Here is an 18,249-nt window from a genome sequence, read left to right as displayed (position 1 = left end):
GTTGTAGGACTTCTTCATAGAGAAACAGGGCATTTTTTACCATGTGAGATACAGTTTGAATGTTTAAATGTGCTGAGTAGTTGTCTGCCGTAGTCTCTGGGACCGGAATCCAGCCTCTTTGTCCTTGGAAATGCCTGTTCTCTCTCAGCAGGCACAGAGGAGGAGAAGTGCCCGGTGTACCTCCTGCGGAAGAGGAGGTGGGCTCTCCTTCCCTGACTCAATGTCAGGGACACCCCCTTTCTGGCTGCTCTTTCTTGGCTCCGCTGTGTCAATCTGCCAACAGTGGGGACCGAGCTTTGACCTGGCTGTCTGCTGGGGAGGTGACCTGAGGAGGCTGCTTCTGTGGTCCAGGCTGTCCCTCGGTTCAGTTCAGGCAGCGTCACAAGGGTTTGTGGTTCCTGAGCTGCGACGCAGCCGCAGCAGGCTAGATAATGCTGCTTCTGTAAGCTGGAATTGTTTCTGCAAACTGGAAGGAGTTTTTGGTAATTCTCTAACATTTGCTCTGTAATGTGGTTAAAAATAGATGCCTCAACATTCTGAAAGTCAGTTGTATTAGTTCAGACCTGCACATCGGGCATCACTCGTGTACCTCTGTGCATTTGCTTTTCCTGTTTAGATAGCATGCACACATACCCTTAACATCTTGCTAAAATGCAGCTACAGAGTAGAAAATGTTCTCTTAATTGTCTGAAGTAATGCAAAAGCAATTTCAACAGCAGGGGATACAAATGAGAATTTAACGAGGACAACTTTCATACCTCTCCAGATACTTGTTTAAGAATAGTACAAGAATAAACAGCGCATAAAAATAGACCGTACGAAATACATACTGTGTGGCTATAAACCACAACTTTTTACACCTAACAATAGCAACAGGGTTATATATGCTGCAAGTAAATTTATCTTGGAAGTTAAATGACTTTCTATTTACAGTCACTTTCTGAGGAAGAGAGTTTTTACATAATCCTCACAGACAACTGAGTTAGAAAGAAGAGCTTGGGTCTGGTTTTTCCCCTCAACAAAGGAACGCTGTGTTATCTGCAGATGCCAATTGCTCTCCATACATTAAGTCCCTGTATCTCTCAAATGTCTTCTAGCTATTGTGTTTCTCTTCCTATAATTAGCTGTGTTTAGTTGTCACTCAAGTGTGCAGTGCTGCTTATGAAAACAGAAGTAGTACCAGTGTGATCAAGCAATTCCTGTAGCAGGTTTTAAGCTAAATTCCAGGCTCACATAGAATTATTTTTTTTGAAGGGCAGAGTGGTGAAGGTGGGAGGAGGAGTGACAAACACTTCCAATGATTCCCGGTCATTGCTGATACATAAATATTGTTATCCTTGTGAGGTTTTTAGTATACACCTGCTATGGGAATCAAATTGCTTCAGATAAATGATGTTTTGTTATGGTTATGCTTTTGTGACGCACTTGTTTTATGATTTCAACTGTAGAGTAATTTGACTTAAATGGAAATAATTAATGAACTTGGAGTTGTGTAGGAAGTATTCTTGCCATGAACTTAAAGGGATAAGCAGGTATGCTTCTAATGTTGGTATAAACTTCTAAGTTTAAATGTGGCTTTAAAAGGAATTTGAACTAATACTGGCTTTTCTGAAGATTTTTCAGCTAAGCTGTTGCATTCTTCTCTAGGGCTGGTACAGCTATACCAAAGTAAAGGTGAACTGCAGTATTGATAAAAGGAGTTTCTAAGCTTAAATACGATGCTCTGATACAGCCTCTAGCGGTTACAGAATTTTGACTTTGTGCTCCGACTTTTATCTTGTAAACAGTAAGTGTTTAGATGAGACTTTGGAGAGCTGAGCTCTTCAGGTTATCCTCTGGGTATAGTTGCTATTTGTGGGGCAAATGTGTGCTGAACGAGGAGGGTCGGGCTGTCTCAGGGGCTTGGCACTGGGGACAGAATTTGTGCCGTAGTGTCCGGTTTTCAGCAAGGCCACTGGTACCGGTGGGTGGGAGCTGGAGCACTCCCAGTTACTGCTTGGCAAAGGACCTCCACACAACAGTCGTCCTGTTGTACTTCCAGAGGGGGAAGCACGAGGATGACTGACAGCCACTTACAAAGTTAGTGATATTCTAGATTCCACTTCTCAGTTTTAACTTGATCCCATTTTCAGTTGTAACTTAAATCTGTTGTAGCTTGAATGTGGCGTATTTAGCTCTGAATTCTAGGTCCCCTTGGATAACTCGTGTGTTTTGAACAAAAAGTAGGATGCTAAATGGAATAGAAATACTGGGTGCTGTTTGCAGAGAAATTTTGTGAAATATGAAAAAAGTGACAGGTATCTTCTGAATTTAGGTACATGCAGCATTAGAGTGGTATACAGCTTACCTAGCCAAGATTGTCAGCGTGACGTGAGATGTTTCATTAGTGGCTTTACAGTCATCTTTTTAGAGTAGCAACATGAAATAGCATGAAAAACCTGTAGGGCTCAAGGATTACTTTTTCTTTTTGAATCATTGTGTCCTTAATGGAAACCCATAGAAACAGTAAGCCTTTCAGTCATTAAACTATTCTCTAGGCGTTACGTGAAGTCTGTAAACTTTTTCGACGTAAATGTAACCTGTCTGGACAGCTAATTTACTCTGTAATGCAGGCTGAAATAAGAGAGTTAGTATTTTTATTACGTACCCATTTTCAATATGTCTGTTTGATTCTTGGATCTCATAGGAATCCGTCAACTGCATTCTACCAAGCGTTCCATTTCAACAAGTTACGCGAGTCAAAGACCTTCTGGGATAGGTATGAATGCTTAAGTATGGAATGCATACGTGCTGAGGTATGCATGAACAGCTTTGCTCTATGCAAGTTTCTCGTCATTTTTATTTGCACAGAACTTCTGCTTGTGTTTAAAACTTCACATTGGGCTTCTGCAGCCTGAAGGTCTGAAAGCAGTCATGGAAGTGAAGTATTTGTACTGAAACTTAAAAGTAAATAAGTCTAAAATACGACATGGTGGGGTTTTTTTCTTCCTCCTTCCATTATGCATGTACCATACATAATGTGTAAACTGAAAGAGTTTAATGCTGGTCAGCTACTAGCTGACCTGCACTAAAATATTTATGGCTTCCTTTTCCAAAAAAAGGAAACTTTTTGGCGTTGTGGCTATTGAATCCTGTATCAGAAAAGAGGTTGTGAAAATGTTATATTTAAACACAATTTTGGCAAAGTTAAAATCTTTTGGTCTCAAAACCAGGAAAGGAAGCTTTCTAGCTTGCTTTCGTTCTGCCTAAGTAAAGCTAGATGGGGAAAAAACGTGAATGGTGATGAGAGATGAGGACAAAGTAAACCTACTAAGTTAGCATTGAACTCATGGCGAGAAACTGCAATGAAGTGCAACAAAGTCATATCTGTTATAGATATGACTTGTCAGAGATGCATTACTAATTCATCAATAGCTGCAAACTGTTTTCTTTCCTGCACTTTTAATGATTTTGGAGGGTGGTTTTTTTTTTTGTCAGCATTAAGTCAAAGTCCTAGTGATTGTGTGACTTCATGCCTTGTGATGCTCTGGCTTGTCACAATACTTCTGCTTAGCAAGCTCTGTAGAAGCCATTGAAGTATTGGTAACTATTTCATCATTGTACTGGCTGTATTTGACTTGAGAGGCTTTCCGACTTGCAAAGCTTAACTGAATCCTTTAAAGTTTGCTTGGCAATAACTTGTATACCATACAACACTGGTGGTTAAAAGTAATGCTAATGCGTCCTGCTCTGTTTTTTGCTGAAGTGCTAGCATTAGGCTAAGTTTCAAAAGCACATCTTCCTTTTCTAGCAGAAACTTGTACAAATTTGCATTTTTGCTTTAAGGTCTGGATGATGCCACTTTCCTGTGTTTATGGGACAGACTTGGTATTTAGGTTCCAAGGACTTAATTTTTCAACTGAAATAAACTTCAGGGATTTGAATACAGATTTTGTAGTTAAACCAAAAGCTCACTTTAAGGTCTAGCCTTCATCTGTTTCTCTATTTTGGTATCTCTTAATTTGAAATAATTCTTAAAATGAGGAAGCTAAATCAAAAAACCCTAAAATGAAGTAATTAACAGTTAAGATGGATGCTTCACAAATCTGAGGCTTATGTACAATGTCTGAAGCACATACTGGAAGCATGGGATATAGAAAAACATTCAATTCAGGTAGAAGAATATAAATGGCTCCTTTAAAAATAGTCTTGTGTGTTTGCTGTTGAACACTTTATGGTAAAAAACAAGTATTTTTAAAAACATAGAAGCAAATTCATCAGGATTGATGTTAACTGTTAAAATTCAGGGTGTAGCAGGTTTTGCATTTATAACCAAGTTACTAGATTTTCTTAGGATCTCGTTATGTAGTTTTGCTTTACTGAATGACTGAAGCTGCAAAGCTTTCAACAATAAACTTCCCATAAAAAAACAAATGGAGGGAATGTCAAGGACAGAGCCGGTAAAGCCGGTTGTGGGGGCCCTTCCCAGGGCAGGGGTCCGTGGAACTCTGACGAGGGGCTGGCCGTGCATGGGCAGCTCCGCCTGGCCTGGGCAGGAGGGGATCTCCTGACAGGCTTCAGTGGTTTTCTTGTGATCTCTGGTTTGTGAAAGAGACATCTCTGCCATGAAAATGATAGGATCATCTAACTTGCTCAGAATCCCTTTGTTTCCCCATCCCGAAATGTGGGGGTTAACACCTGCCATGAAAATGATAGGATCATCTAACTTCCTCAGAATCCCTTTGTTCCCCCATCCCGGAATGTGGGGGTTAACACACTGCAAAACATAAGGATCTTAAGCCTGCTGGCACTAGACACTTCAATTGCATTTTGCATCTCCTTCAGAAGTAGTTTGTGAACCTCAGGGGCTTGACTTAGGAAACTTTAGTGTAAACATAACAGAAAATCTTCCTATGTACTTTCAGTATTTTTTTTTCTAACAAATACAGATTATTCTCCTATGAGCAGCCATCTCTTGGGACCATTTGAAGTCCACAAAGCTAACCACATGCTATTGCAATAGACAGTAAAAGATTGCAAAATTGCTCCAGTAAAATAGAGACTTGTTTATTTTTCACTAACACACTGTGGCAGGAAGGAGTGCTGGTAACAATCAAACCATTAAATATTAGTGAAATACTAGTTGTTACTGACACCTTTGCAGGAAGTCTGCAAGTGTTCTGTGTAGTGTTCACACAGGTGTTGCTAAGAGCATGAGTCTCAGGGGCCTGTCTTTTCAGCTGGTGTGGTTACTGAGCAGCTTAAGAAGGGGAATAGTGGCTTCTTGGCACGCTCACATGAGTCTGGGTGGCTGCTTTTCTGTGCCTGGGTTGCCTTTGTATGGTAATAGTGCCATAAAGCTTTGGTTTGCCTAAAACATAGCCATAGTTGGTTAACTTGCATATAAAGCAGTAGGATTGATGTCTTCACTGCATTTTTGTGTGAAGCACTGAACAGTCACAATGTAAATGTAAATTAACTCAAAATGTGGATTTTCTCCCTACGTTAGCACCCAGATAAATGTATTCTAAGTGTTGCTGGTAAACATCTTATGTAAATGTGATTAATTAGACAGCATTTCTTCATGTGATGGATTTTGCCAAACTTCTATTTCCTTACTCTGTGCCTTTCTGTTAAATGAGGTGCTCCTTCTGGAGACACATTCAAGAGTTACGTTGCACATTCTTGATTGTAGCCCTATCTGGAGGTTCTTTTAGGGGTAAAACTTTTCTGATTTGAAATGCAAAGTCTAAAACTCCAAGTGAAATTTGAAGAGAGTCTTAAGACGAGGCTGACGCTTCACGTATCCCACTGATCCAGTCAGAGTTGTGGTTAATGTGTTTCTTCTTGATGCTTGTTTCTCATGGAAGTGGTGCACAGTGTGATTTGTCTCCATGGATAGGGAAGAGTGGTTCATTAGTGTAACTCAAAACCTATCAAAACTATGAAGGAGCCACATTAAAGAAAAATGTCAAAAAAATAACAAACCAAAAAATCCACTCCAAAAAAACCCAGCCAACCAACAAATCCAAACCAATTCAACTCAAACAACATCTTGGTTTTCCCCCAAAGTATTCTGTCTTCTCTAGAGCTCATGCGTTGCTTCTAAGATCAGTTATGATGTTGTGTTGAAAACTGGTCTTCGGAGTTTCATGTAAAACTGAAGCAAACTTGACTTTCCTATGGAAGTACTTCTCTGTGTGTCGGAGGAGCACAAGTAGACTTGCAGGGGGTGCCAGGCAGCAGTTGGTAATCCTGAGGCTGTGAATTCCCTGCATCAGATTTTCTCATGCTCTCACATGGCTTTGCAAAGAAAAATGATGAAAATCTGAAATACTTGCCTAGATGCTCTTTCAAGGCTGGGTAATTGATTGTATCGGGAAGCTGTCATTGTAAAATATCATAATTGGATGGAGGCTAATTAAACATGGCTTAATGGTTTCAAGGATAGACAAAGTTTCTCTGGACGGACTAAATAGCACAACTAGTGGTAAAACACGAGGAGTGGTAGGTTAAGTCACTACGGTTCCTTGTAAATGAGTAAACAAATAAGAGGAAACAATAAATCAAAACACTTACTGGTTTAGTTTGCAGTTCATTTGTAATCAAAGCAAATGTGGGAACAATTCCAGGTCCCTTACTGTTCCTTCCAGAAAGGTTGCTTTAAAGGTTGATTTATAGCAGTAACAAGGAAAGAGCTAGAAGATCTGGGGGAGATCACCTGCTTCAGGGATGCCTGTATGAGACTGCCGTGTGTAACAGCTTTTCCACTTTAACCTAAAGTGAAGTAGATCTAGCTCTATAAAGGAAGAGTTGTCCTGTAGAGGCTATTGGCCAAGACTCTTGCCAGCATTGGTGTACCCTTTTGCGGTCTGTTCTGCAGATAGTCTTTTCCACTCCTGCAGGACTAGCAATGTTGAGGGATAGGTTTTATGTATCTAAAAGCATGAGGCGAGTAGTACAGTAATTCTTGATGTTAAAATTTAGAAGTAGTATCAAGAGCATGAAAAAGCAAGAAAACCTGTTAATTCTGGCAGCCTTTTGGGGAGGTGCTGCTAAGAAATTCCTTGGGAGAGCAGTGTGCAGGTGATCAGTATTACAGCTGAATACAGAATATGTTTTTTGTTACTCACTAAAAAACCTGAATCTTCAAAATTAGTTTATATCATCTAGTTCATCGAGTGAGCAGGATTTGCAGTCCCATTTAAATGTGAAACGCTATTACCTAGTCTGGTACTTGACAGTGCCAAAGTAGGGCTGTTTATAACTCTCATTCCTAATGCATCAAACGTTGGCGTGAAATACATTACTGAGGACTGTGGAATCTCTAAAAATGAACCACTGTGTTCTTTTTTTAAGCATATTGAATGAATTAAGCTGCAGATAACTTTATCTTGAAGTGCGATTCCGAATCTTTCTACCTAGTTTTCAAAGTGAATTTTTGAAGGTGAGAACATGTCTCCTAAAAGGATGGTAGTTACATCTAAAGACAATAATGGTGAAAGCACCAAGCTGAGTACAGTGGTGCTTGTTGAATTCACCACTGAAATAGAACCTGGTGCCTACCAATGTGAGGTGATGTTCTAGGCTAAATTTTCCTCCAGCCATTAGCAAGTTAAGATTAAGACATTAACCTTTTTTATTGTCTTCTGATCCACTCATCCTCAGTTTTTCTATTAGTCACTTATTTTATTTGCTTTCCCATTCTGGGAATAATGTTGTTCAAGTTTTGGAATATTAAGCTTTCTTGAACTGCACAATTCCACTTTACAGAGAACACTTACTTGATTGTGATACATCATCTGTATTTTCAGTGAAGCTGTACACTGGTATTTTTTTATGCTAAAACAGCTACCAAACACTTTTTTTTTTTTAAACAGTATAGCTTGTTGATGATACTGAAACATCTTTCCAATAATATCTTGCCGTACTCTTGGGATACCATGTCTCCATGGGAAAGGTTTTTGCAGCAATGAAGTCAGAGGCTTTTAAGAATGCGATGCGCTATGGAAAGTGCGATTGCTGCATATTGTGTAACGTGCATTAGAAATCAGACTTGGATTTAACAGGTTTTTTCCCCATTTTCTTAATCTGCATATACATGATTGTCCAAGACACTTCTCTCACTTTATTTGCAAGACAATTGAAACCAAAAAAAGTGTTATTCTTGAGTTGTAGGCATATAGGAGAAATATTCCTAAATTAGAACATAAAGAATTGTGAGGTGCAAGCTGTAACTAGTTGATAAAACACTTTGTTTCAAACACTGCATACCTGATGGTGAGCTATAGCTAAGTGGTGTTATTAGCAGTCAAAATCTAATTTTCCCCTGTGGCCTTTCAAAGTAAAATGTGAAGAAATTACATTTAAGCCACTAGGATTTATTTTTTTTTTTTTAAACAATCAAAATGAGGAATTCCCAGACTAGAGTTCTGCCCCTCTAGTGTGCAAGTTAGAAAAATGTTGGATTTACCATCCATTTCTGGAAATGGCAAACTGTACTGGGTAATCTTTGTCATTTCTGGATGATTATAAATCTTGCCTTGTACTCGATGGGTTTCAGAGTGATACTGGTCTACCAATATAACCTCTTTTTAGTCAGAGCCTTCATTTACATAATCTTAACTCGGAGGGCCATGTCAAGCCAAATTGTTCTCTTATATGATAGTGTGTGTGTATGGTAGCTAATTGGCTGCAGAAGCTTAGTTGGAGGGCCAGGGGGAAGTTTGCAGTTACAAACAAAAAGGGTATTATATGCCTAACGCATCCTTTCAACCCCCCTACGTTACATGATGCGGGTTTTTGTTTATGTATTACAGCTTTGTCAATAATCATCAGACTTTTGTAGTTCCTGGAACAATCAACTTTTTCTTTGTCTAAAAGTACAGCATAGTAATCATTTATTTTTTTAATAACAAGTAAATGGTGTCTTTCCACTTCTAACTCAAGAATTTGCAAGTTGGGACATTGGATATAGAGCGGATGGTGCACTCACAGAGTGTATCAGACTCTTCCCAGTTATAACATCCAAAAAGACTTATTAAACAGATTTTTATTTTAATTTTCCTGGCCTTTTTTATAAGGACTGAATTCTATCTACAAATTTAATTCTGCAATCATGGGATAAAATATTTTCTTGCAAAATTTGGGATTTGATACCAACAGCTAAGTATTTGAGAAAAATACAAAATCTTAAGATTTGGCAGCATATTTGGACTGTACCATAAGAATAACTGGCACAGGAGAGCTCTGCTTCTGAATGTCTCACAGGAGCTGTTTGTTGTGGGGGGCACGATAAAATGACTAAATGACAGAATCATACAGGAATGCAGCATCAAATCTAGTTCTTGTATGCTTTTTTGAAAGTGAAATGAAATATTGTGATCAGGATAAAAACTCACCTGACTAACTGAAGGCTGCTCTGTCAGTGTGGAACTTCTCCTGGGGTGGTCTGCATGGTCCTGGGCTCTGCCGAGCAGGATGGACGTGGGGATTTGTGCAGGGAGCAGGTCTGGAATCCTGACTTGGTACTTGGATAATAGCGCCAGCTGCTCTGGGGGCAAGGGCAACAAGAATATTGAAACAAGTAAAAGTAGTGTGTAAACTATTTCTGGGTTTCAGCACTCTCTATTGGTGTCACTTTAACCGTAAAAGATGGGTGGGAGAGTGGTAGTTTCTCTGGCTGCATTCAGATCACACTTTTGGGGAGGGACGGTTCTTACATGCTCCTGTAAAAGGCAGGTGGGAATGTGGGGCACAAGGTTTAGCCTTGTAGGCACTGCTTCTGCAGTGTGTCCAGCAGGTCCAAGGGAGTGGGTGGTGAAGGGGAAGGCTGCCTGGCTTCCACCTGAGAGGCTTTGTCAGGGACTGGTTGAATGCCTTAACTTTGAGCGGTGTAATGGGCTTCACTTTTAAAATAATCACACTGCAAAATAGTTGAAACAGGAATAGAAGTGCAAGTCCCAATATCAAATTTAACTAGAAAAGTATTGACAAAAGGAGTCTAAATATGCTGTAAAGCTCCAGAATCAGATCCCACTACAAAACGTGCTGTTTGCTTTAACTTTGCTCCTCTTTATCTCTTCAGAGCTGCTTCACCTGACTTGTAGAGTGAGGCTCACCAACGACTGTGGCAGGGACGTGGAGCAGGCTTGGGGATTTCAGTGACTCTTGAGTTTTTAACAGTTTCACATAGATTACTTAACCTTCTAATGAATTATAAATACTTTTTATTCTGATGAGGTTTACTACAGGTATGGCTTGAAAGAGGCTTAGAAGACAGACACTGGAGCACATTTCTTGTGAAATGGGTGTTCAGCCACTTCTGTTTTAGATTACTTCTAAATTGAACAAAACTTGTAGAGGCTGTCACTCTCTCAGCCTGAAAAGCTGATTCCCTCTACTTGTAAATGCTTGGTGCTAGGTGCTGACAATTCTTCTGAGACTTGTTAAAATGGATTTCTCTAAATAGTTTCATATTCTCTCAACAGTTGAGCTTTGTTTCATGTATGTAACTAATACTGCTGAGCGTATTGCCAATACTAGTTTTAAAAAGCCTCAAGTTTTTCTTAATGCTTGTTTTCAGTGAGTGTTACGTATTTTCAGAGAGGTGGGTTTCCAAGCATGACTGCAAACCGTGCGTTTGTCCCATACGTTAACTTTTTTTGAACGTAGCTGCACGTTGCTGATAGCAGCGTCCATCGCTGGGGGAGCGTTATCAGTAGTTATCACTGGTGGGGCTGGTAACTAGTCCAAGCACCGCCGTCTTGTGTCAAGCCACAGAGCTGTGGGGTAGAATCGGACCACAGAGTGTGGGAGGGCGGGCACGGAGCGTACGGGACCGGCAGAGCCCGTGGGTGGATGCAGCGTGCTGTGGGTGCCTTCCTGGGCTGCAGCCGGAGGTGTGGGGTGCCCTCTCCAACCCCTCGGGCAGAGCGACAGCCCCTCTCACATGGAGAGATCAGAATCTGCCCAAGAACAGGGACACCACTTCCCAGAAAGTCTGACTTCAGAGAGTGACGAGTGAGTGACTGGCTTGTGTTCAGGTATTGTGACTTGAAAACAGGCCAGAAATATTAAGGCCTGAATTGCCCTAAAGGGGAATTAGAGAATCATGGAATCATCTGGGTCGGAAGGGACCTTCAAGGTCATCTAGTCCGACCCCCCTTTTAATTTTTAGATTTTTCGAATTTAAAGATGTACTTCAACATCTTGTTTGGTGCAGTAAATACACGTTCTTATAGTGATGGCAGAGGAGCTTTGTTGGGCTGTTCTGCACTAGTGTGTCTTTGGAGCAAGACTGATCCTGGCTGTAACCAGCCCGTGGGTTTCTCAGATGTTACATGTGATCCAGTGGGAATTCGTTGAAGCTGAGTAAGCGTGGTTGTGGGTTTGGGCTCTGGTCAGGTCTTACTCTTCTGCTGATTGCTGCTGCTCGGTTGCAGAGTTGTAAATGCAGTGCTGACCCAGGAAATTTTTAACTGGAAAGTAGTTTTTGAGTAAAGCCAGAGAGCAAATATTATAACAGGTCTTTTTCTTCAATGCTTTATAAAAGCAATATAGCAGAAATAAAACTGAAATAAAGGACTCCATGAATATACCCTGAATCCCTTTTTTCCTCAACGAAGAAAGCTGGAAAATGAGGCAGGGAATCAAAGCAGTTAATTTACTGTTTATTCTAGTGCATTTTTTCTGGCTATGGGTGTCATAAGCATAGCGTGAAGAATTATAAACTGAAGGAGCAGTGTCTTTTAAGAGCTGTAACTGTACTGTGTGTGTGGGGAAGGAACCCCCGTGATTGTGTACTCCATTCCTGAATCTGAAGCTTTACTGAAAGCACGTTCCATGGGTCCTGCGGGTGCCAATGGGTGCATAGTTTTGAGTGATACAGTAATGCTCATGAAGTTTTTTTCTTATATTTACAGTGCATCTGGTGCAAGTGTTGTTGCCATTGACAACAAAATAGAACAGGCAATGGTAAGTAAAAAATAAGTTGTTATTTCTAATAGGATTAGTGGTTTGTCATGGAGCGTAAGTTTCTAGCTGTATTATTTTTCTGTGAGGCTGTAACATCCCTGTATCAACCATTTCCGTGTCAACTACTAGATGAGCTCAAATCAGGATTCCTTTTACTGTTGGCCCAGAAGAGTTCTTAAATGAATTTTCCTATCAATTTTTGTGAACAAGCTGATTGAACTTAAAGGGGTGCTGATGATAGTGTAACACACTTAAGTATCTTACTTGAGCAAAGTTAATTACTACTTTTTCTTAATTGTCAGTCATGCTGTCCCATCCTTAACACTTTTCTTAGTTCTGTTTGATTATATTTTTTCCTTCTGCTGATTTAGAGGTGTTCTTACTTCTTGATTCTCATATACCTCGGTACTTGGGATTGTGTAATGCAGGCTCAGAGCTTTAGAGCTGATGCTTTCATTCTGGGTAGCTGGACCGTAATTCTAGTCCTTGTCTTCAGCGTAACTGAGGTAACTAGAACTTAATGCTGAATGCTGGAAACAAAGCTTTTGATGCAAGGCCAGCTCCAGTGAATTGAAGAGCTAGGTTATTTGCTCTTGAAGGCTAATTTATTCATATAATTTTAGTGACAAGTACTTTAGTTTTCAGGCTTACCACCTTCAGTAAAATAGTAAATTCTGGGGTTGGAGTGGAATGAAACTGTTCTTTCACTTGGTGTAACTGTTAACTTGTTCTTCACAGGATCTAGTGAAAAGCCATTTGATGTATGCAGTAAGAGAAGAAGTGGAAGTCCTGAAGGAACAAATAAAAGAATTAGTTGAAAGAAACTCTTTACTTGAACGAGAAAACGCACTGTTAAAATCTCTTTCAAACAATGATCAGTTATCCCAACTTTCAACCCAACAGGCCAATCCTAGTAGCACTTCACAAGCGCAAACAGTGATAGCACAGCCTCCGCAGCCAACGCAACCTCCACAGCAGCCGAATGTCTCCTCAGCGTAAAGCTTCCCTGCCTCCTTCGAAAACAAAACAAAAGCCCGAGAGCAGTCTGTCCTTGTGTGCCACTGATGTTCTTTCCACTTTATATGAGAGCGAGTAGCCATGCTTCTGTTGTGTGTTTGGCCTTTTCAGTATTAGACAATCATTCTCCAAGAGCTGTCCCTCACGGGTCTGTCATGAAGCGCAGGTGGTGTCTGCAACGTCACGGGTGCACAAGGGAGGTCGGAGAAGGAGTTATTCGTGCAACGAATGCGTTTGCTTGGTGTGCAGGAGTGAGGTCTTTTAGGAGCTTTGGTGGCTCTCCAAGGTTTCCATTTCCCGTGGATTACTTTGAGCCTTGCTATCTGGTAAGAAGTAACAATTCATCTTAAGAGCCACTGTTCTTTCAATATAAGTAACATTTGCCTACATTAGTTTCATTTATTTGTTTTATTTATTACAGGGCTGCTATTTTCATAATGTACATGAACAATGTCACAGAACTTTTTTAATTTTTTTTTTAATAAATGTATGTATCAGTAAAATGATAGATGGGATTGCGTTTAATAGATAAAATGTTTAGGCAATAATTGAACAAAAGAATCCTGGCATATTTCTAACACTAATGGCAATTTGCCTTTGGTATTTATTTACGGTAGTAAAGATCCAGCTTGAATGTAAATTTTGTATAGAGTGTAAGTATGAAGACCATAGTGCATCTGTACAGGTAGTCACCAGTTATTGTGATATAATAAATAATTGATGGGCTATTTTGATGAAGAAAACTTTGCTCATTTCTGTTTCTACTTTCTAATAGAGAGAAATTGCCATGATTCCTCTGCTTTTTGACATTTCGTATAATTTTTTTTTTTTTGGGTGGGAATAAAAAGCTGTGAAATTGTTCAACCTACTTTGTAACCAAAGAAGCAAAGCTGTGTAATTGAGTTGGTTTTTTTTTTATTTTATAATGCACATTCTTTATGTATTTTTATTTAGTGTTTTCTCATTCACAACTTTCTTTGCTGTCTAGCATGATCTGCATGACCTATAATCTTTGAACCACTTTCGTACCTCATGTTTTTATCCAGCACTCTTATTGTAATATGTAATAGTCTGTGAACAATGTCAAATAAAAAAGAAAGAACAGCTGGTGTTGGTGGAGCTGAGCTAGTGTGCTATGCACTAGTTGTTTAAAAAAAAAATAAATGAAGTGAGCCATCTTTTGTTCATTTAAAATGGTGTTTTGAATTTCGTATGCAGAAAACGTTTTGTTACATTGCAGATTTAAATGTATTTAATAAATGCAACATGCAGATTAAGTGCAGTGTAAACTGAGTATTTAAATTAAAAATGTACATTTCATAAATACAGTTTCAAGAGAGACCATCATTTGTGTAAACTAACACAGTGTGTCAAATTGATGTATAAATATATATATTTTAACACATTTTCTGAAATTAAACTAGAGTTTTGTTGAAATTTTTTGGCTGTAGAAGTTGTTACAGTGTAACTAAATTCAGTAGCACTTTTTTTCAAAACTAACTGGAGAAAGTTAGCTTCAGTGAGCCAGTGACAGAATAACGCCAAAACTATAATTGAGTCTCTTGCAACAAGACTTTTTTCTTTTATTCTAGGAAAGGCATAATTCTGATGCTGTCAGTGACCCTGTTGATTTTGGTTTTGCACTGATACATATAAATTAACATTTTGCTGTGTGATGGGGTGTTTGAACAGTTTGTTATTTTGGTGTATTAAAACCAAGAGTTTACTACAAGAGGAAGCAGCCCAGCCTTCCCTTCCCAGGCGGGTGCAGCTCTGTCACCCCGGGGTGCTGCAGTCCCGCTCACTCCAGAGCCTGTGCCTGCAAATGTTTGCTTCTGTATCTTATCCTTGTATATGTCTAACTCTTCATCAGGTTTATGTGTTAGGTAAAACAAAACAAAAGAAGCAACACTGGAAACTGCAAGTTTTGGTGCCTTCAGATCTCAAGGAGAAGCATTCTTGTCCTGTGTTCCAGAAACTTAGAGCGTCCCACCTTCCTGGTAAGCATCAGTTCACAGTTCAAAAAAGCCACGGGGGAGTGTGTGTGTTTGTGTACATCAAAAACTACTCACTGAACTAATACACTAAAATGATCTTCACTTCAGCTGTAGATCTACAGGGTGGGTGTCAAGAGGATGGGGCCAGACTCTTTTCAGTGGTGTACAGTGGTGGGACAAGGGGCAATGGGCACGAACCAGAATACAGGAGATTCCATCTGAACGTGAGGGAAGGTGCAAGAGCACTGGAACAGGCTGCCCGGAGAGGTGGTGGAGTCTCCTTCTCTGGAGATACTCAAAACCCATCTGGACACTTTCCTGTCCAACCTGCTCTGGGTGACCCTGCTTTGGCAGGGGGGTTGGACAAGATGGTCTCTGAAGGTCCCTTCCAGCCCCCTCCATTCTGTGATTGTGTGATTGGTGCCCGTGGCCTGCTATAAGCACACCTGTATACTGCTGTAACTCGGTTAGGAAAATGAGCATTGCATGCAAATTAGAAAACAGTATTTCAGTTGCTAATTGTACTTTCCCCCCCAGTGATCAGTAGCTCACTCCAGCTACACAGTAAGGATGCAGTTGGTAAAGTCGGTGAAAAGAGACAAATTGGGGGACGTCTGGGAACAAAAGATGAATAGTTGGTTAAAACTTCTATAGAGGGAACAATGCAACAGTCAATGTATTTTTAAGGAGTGAAGTAGAGGCGTTTGAAACATGAAGTGTGTTAATTTCCTGCTGATGGTAGAAGTAGAGAATGAAGCTGATGAGAAGACAGTCCCAAGCACTTGTGTTCCCGTGGAGCTGGTGTCGGTGCATCTCCTCTCCCTCTCTTGTGACGTTGGTGACTTTGGTGTGTGGGGTTGTCTCTGTGCGAGCTCTGCCGCACAGCGACAGTTCGATCCACTTACACGCAGGTTGTCTGGAGAGGTTTTGTCTCCGAAACAGAAAAGCATTTAGTAAACCTGCTGAAAATAGGGGATGAAACAAAGATTAAACTGATGCTGTTAGAAATCCTTTGTTTGCTTCGCTCCACTCCTATCAGGTTTGGTTTTGGTTTTAGTTTTCTCCTAGTGGTAAGTTGTGCTCTGCTGTGTGAGTACACTGTAAAATGGCAGAAATGGGTCCTTGAATTGCTGCTTTCTCTTCTCAAGAGGCAGCGAGGCTGCTGCCGGGGCGGGGGGAGAAAGGAATAGCGGATCCTCAGTGTGAGGTGATCATCTTGATGTTATTAAATGTTTGATTTCTGAGAGAGGGAAGAAAGGCTCGTTGACAAACGGTCGCGTTGCTGTTGGGCTGCACTGGCTGCGGCGCTGCTTTGTGTCGCGGGTGTCAGTCAGCTTCCCGCGGCTGAAAAGCCTTTCTTTGTCCTTAGGAGTGACGGCACCAGCGACGTCAATCAGCCGCCCGGCAGCGCTTGCGTGGCGTGAGGCTGGGTGACAGCCATCTCCGCTCCCCACGCTCGGGGGTCTGGCTGGTGCTGTGGGTGGGCACAGGCAGCCATCCCCACTGCTCGGTGTCCGCTAATTGCTCTCGGGTGCTTTTAATGACTGTGTTTCAGGAGCCGTGTGTGAAAGTGGGCTCTTAAGATGGGGTGCTGTCCTCTCAGGGCAGCAGTGCTTTCGCATGTTCCTGTAATACTATGTCTTGGAAATGATTTCATAGCTTCAGCGTAACAAATAGGGAAGTAATTCAGCTGCTGGACTTGCAAGTGCTTTGAAACGGGCTTGACCCCTCAGGACTGTGCACGTGTGGCACGGGAGGGACTGCAGCCGTGGTGTCTCAGTGGCAGAGCCATGCTGGAGCAGGAGGGTCTTAGAGCAATGAAGCTTAGCTTTGTGGTGGCTCTGAATTAGCCCCTGGGTCTCAAAGAGGATGTGACAGAACGTGCAGGGAAGTGCTACAAAAACAATGGCGGATGCGGAGGATATGCTTAATGAGGAAATGCTTAATGAGGAGAGCCTGAGACAGCAGTGACTCTGACTTGGAGTCAGCTGCGGGAAGGCTGCCACGAGCTGCACAGAGAGTGTCCAGAAAAGGTGACAGGTGAGGTGAGCACAGAGCTGTTACTCACCAGATCACTAGCAAAAGGGAACTTTGGTTGCCACAGGGTTCTGTGGAGGCAGGCAGGCTGTTCTGAAAGGGGCTAGGCAGATTCTTGGACAGCAGGTTGACAAACGGATGTACCCTCTTACCACCCCCACACAGCTCTTCTGGCTGTGAGGAGAGGAGCAGGAGGGGAATAAACTGTAAAGGGTGGCTAAACTTGCTTGTCCTTCATAGCATGTCCTCCTGCCACTGCTTGAGACAAAGCCCTGGGCTAGTGGGGGCCCGTCTGTTCTGCAAAAGAGCTTTGTTCTTCAATATCAAATTCGTGTTTTGTGGTCTAAGGTAACATTTCAGTTGAGCAACAGTCTACCACATTATCTCCCTCGAATTTTATTTTGATCAAGTTTCATTGTGTTTCTGTTAGTGTGTCCCCGAAAGGCAAGTGACCTGGATCACCTGGGCATGGGATGTGGCAGGTCTGAGTTTCAGTAGCCAGTACAGCCATCTTTCCTTGATTTTCCCCCCACTGTGAACATGCAAGGGCATTTCCTTCTGCTTATACTACGCTGCTTTTGTGATTAACAAGTGCTTTTCTTTCTGTGGACAGTCTGTGCTCATGTTAAAGGTCATGCGGTTTTCCCGTTTCTTTCTGACGAGCACTAGAGAAGTGAGGTTTGGTGAAGTCCCTGGTCCTCTGTCTTTCTGTGGTGTCTAGGACAGCTCGGGCTCTGCCATGTCGCGACTGAGGTGGTATCACCACGTCTTCTCCTGCTCACCTCTTGGAGCTGGACTCCAGCGGGCTGGTGTTCAATGCCGAGGGCTGTGTGCCCCGACTTTCCTCAGAGAAGTCTGGTTGGCTTCTCTTGGGCACCTCCAGGTGTTCAGCCCTGATGGGCTTCTCTTGTCACCCGTGGACAGGAGCCTGAGCGTGCTGGGGGAGCCAGCTCCAGCCCAAGGTGGTGTTTTTCTACGGGTTTGGTTCAGGGGGTAGGAATGATTTGCTCTGTCAGCCAGGAGGCTGTGCAGGGGCTGGGATCCACTGTCCCCAAACCCCTCCGGCCTCTGCTCAGCCAGAGCCGAACCACACCGCGGTGCTGTGAAAAACGGGGAGAATGAGTATTTCGTGCGGGTTTGCCTGCTGCTGGCCGAACTTCCTCATCTTTAGCTTCCTCCTTTGACGCACAACCGAGGGGCCGGGGCGGGCGGCGGCGCCCGGGGCCGAGCGGCCTCTGCCTGG

General features: G+C 41.8%; 1 protein-coding gene across 8 annotated transcripts in view; it reads left to right on the top strand.

The window, feature by feature from the left end:
- Positions 1-14,392, top strand: part of TSC22D2 (TSC22 domain family member 2) — a 29,768-nt gene extending 15,376 nt beyond the window's left edge. For 2 of the 8 annotated variants that reach the window (XM_014945987.1, XM_014945986.1), the window contains exons 3-4: positions 11,904-11,955; positions 12,694-12,834. In XM_014945987.1, coding sequence (XP_014801473.1) covers positions 11,904-11,944 — 41 coding nt within the window. In that variant the 3' untranslated portion in view covers positions 11,945-11,955; positions 12,694-12,834. Of the gene's footprint in view, positions 1-2,686; positions 2,796-7,726; positions 11,025-11,903; positions 11,956-12,693 lie in introns of those variants that run through there. The other 6 variants (XR_001412493.1, XM_014945983.1, XM_014945988.1 and 3 more) reach the window with 6 other exon arrangements.
- Positions 14,393-18,249: the final 3,857 nt, after the last annotated feature.

This window comes from Calidris pugnax, unplaced genomic scaffold, assembly GCF_001431845.1.
Source record: "Calidris pugnax isolate Ruff unplaced genomic scaffold, ASM143184v1 scaffold111, whole genome shotgun sequence".
NCBI classification, from domain to species: domain Eukaryota; kingdom Metazoa; phylum Chordata; class Aves; order Charadriiformes; family Scolopacidae; genus Calidris; species Calidris pugnax.
The sequence above is the reverse complement of the archived record's forward strand: the minus strand, read 5'-3'. Positions and strand labels throughout refer to the sequence as shown.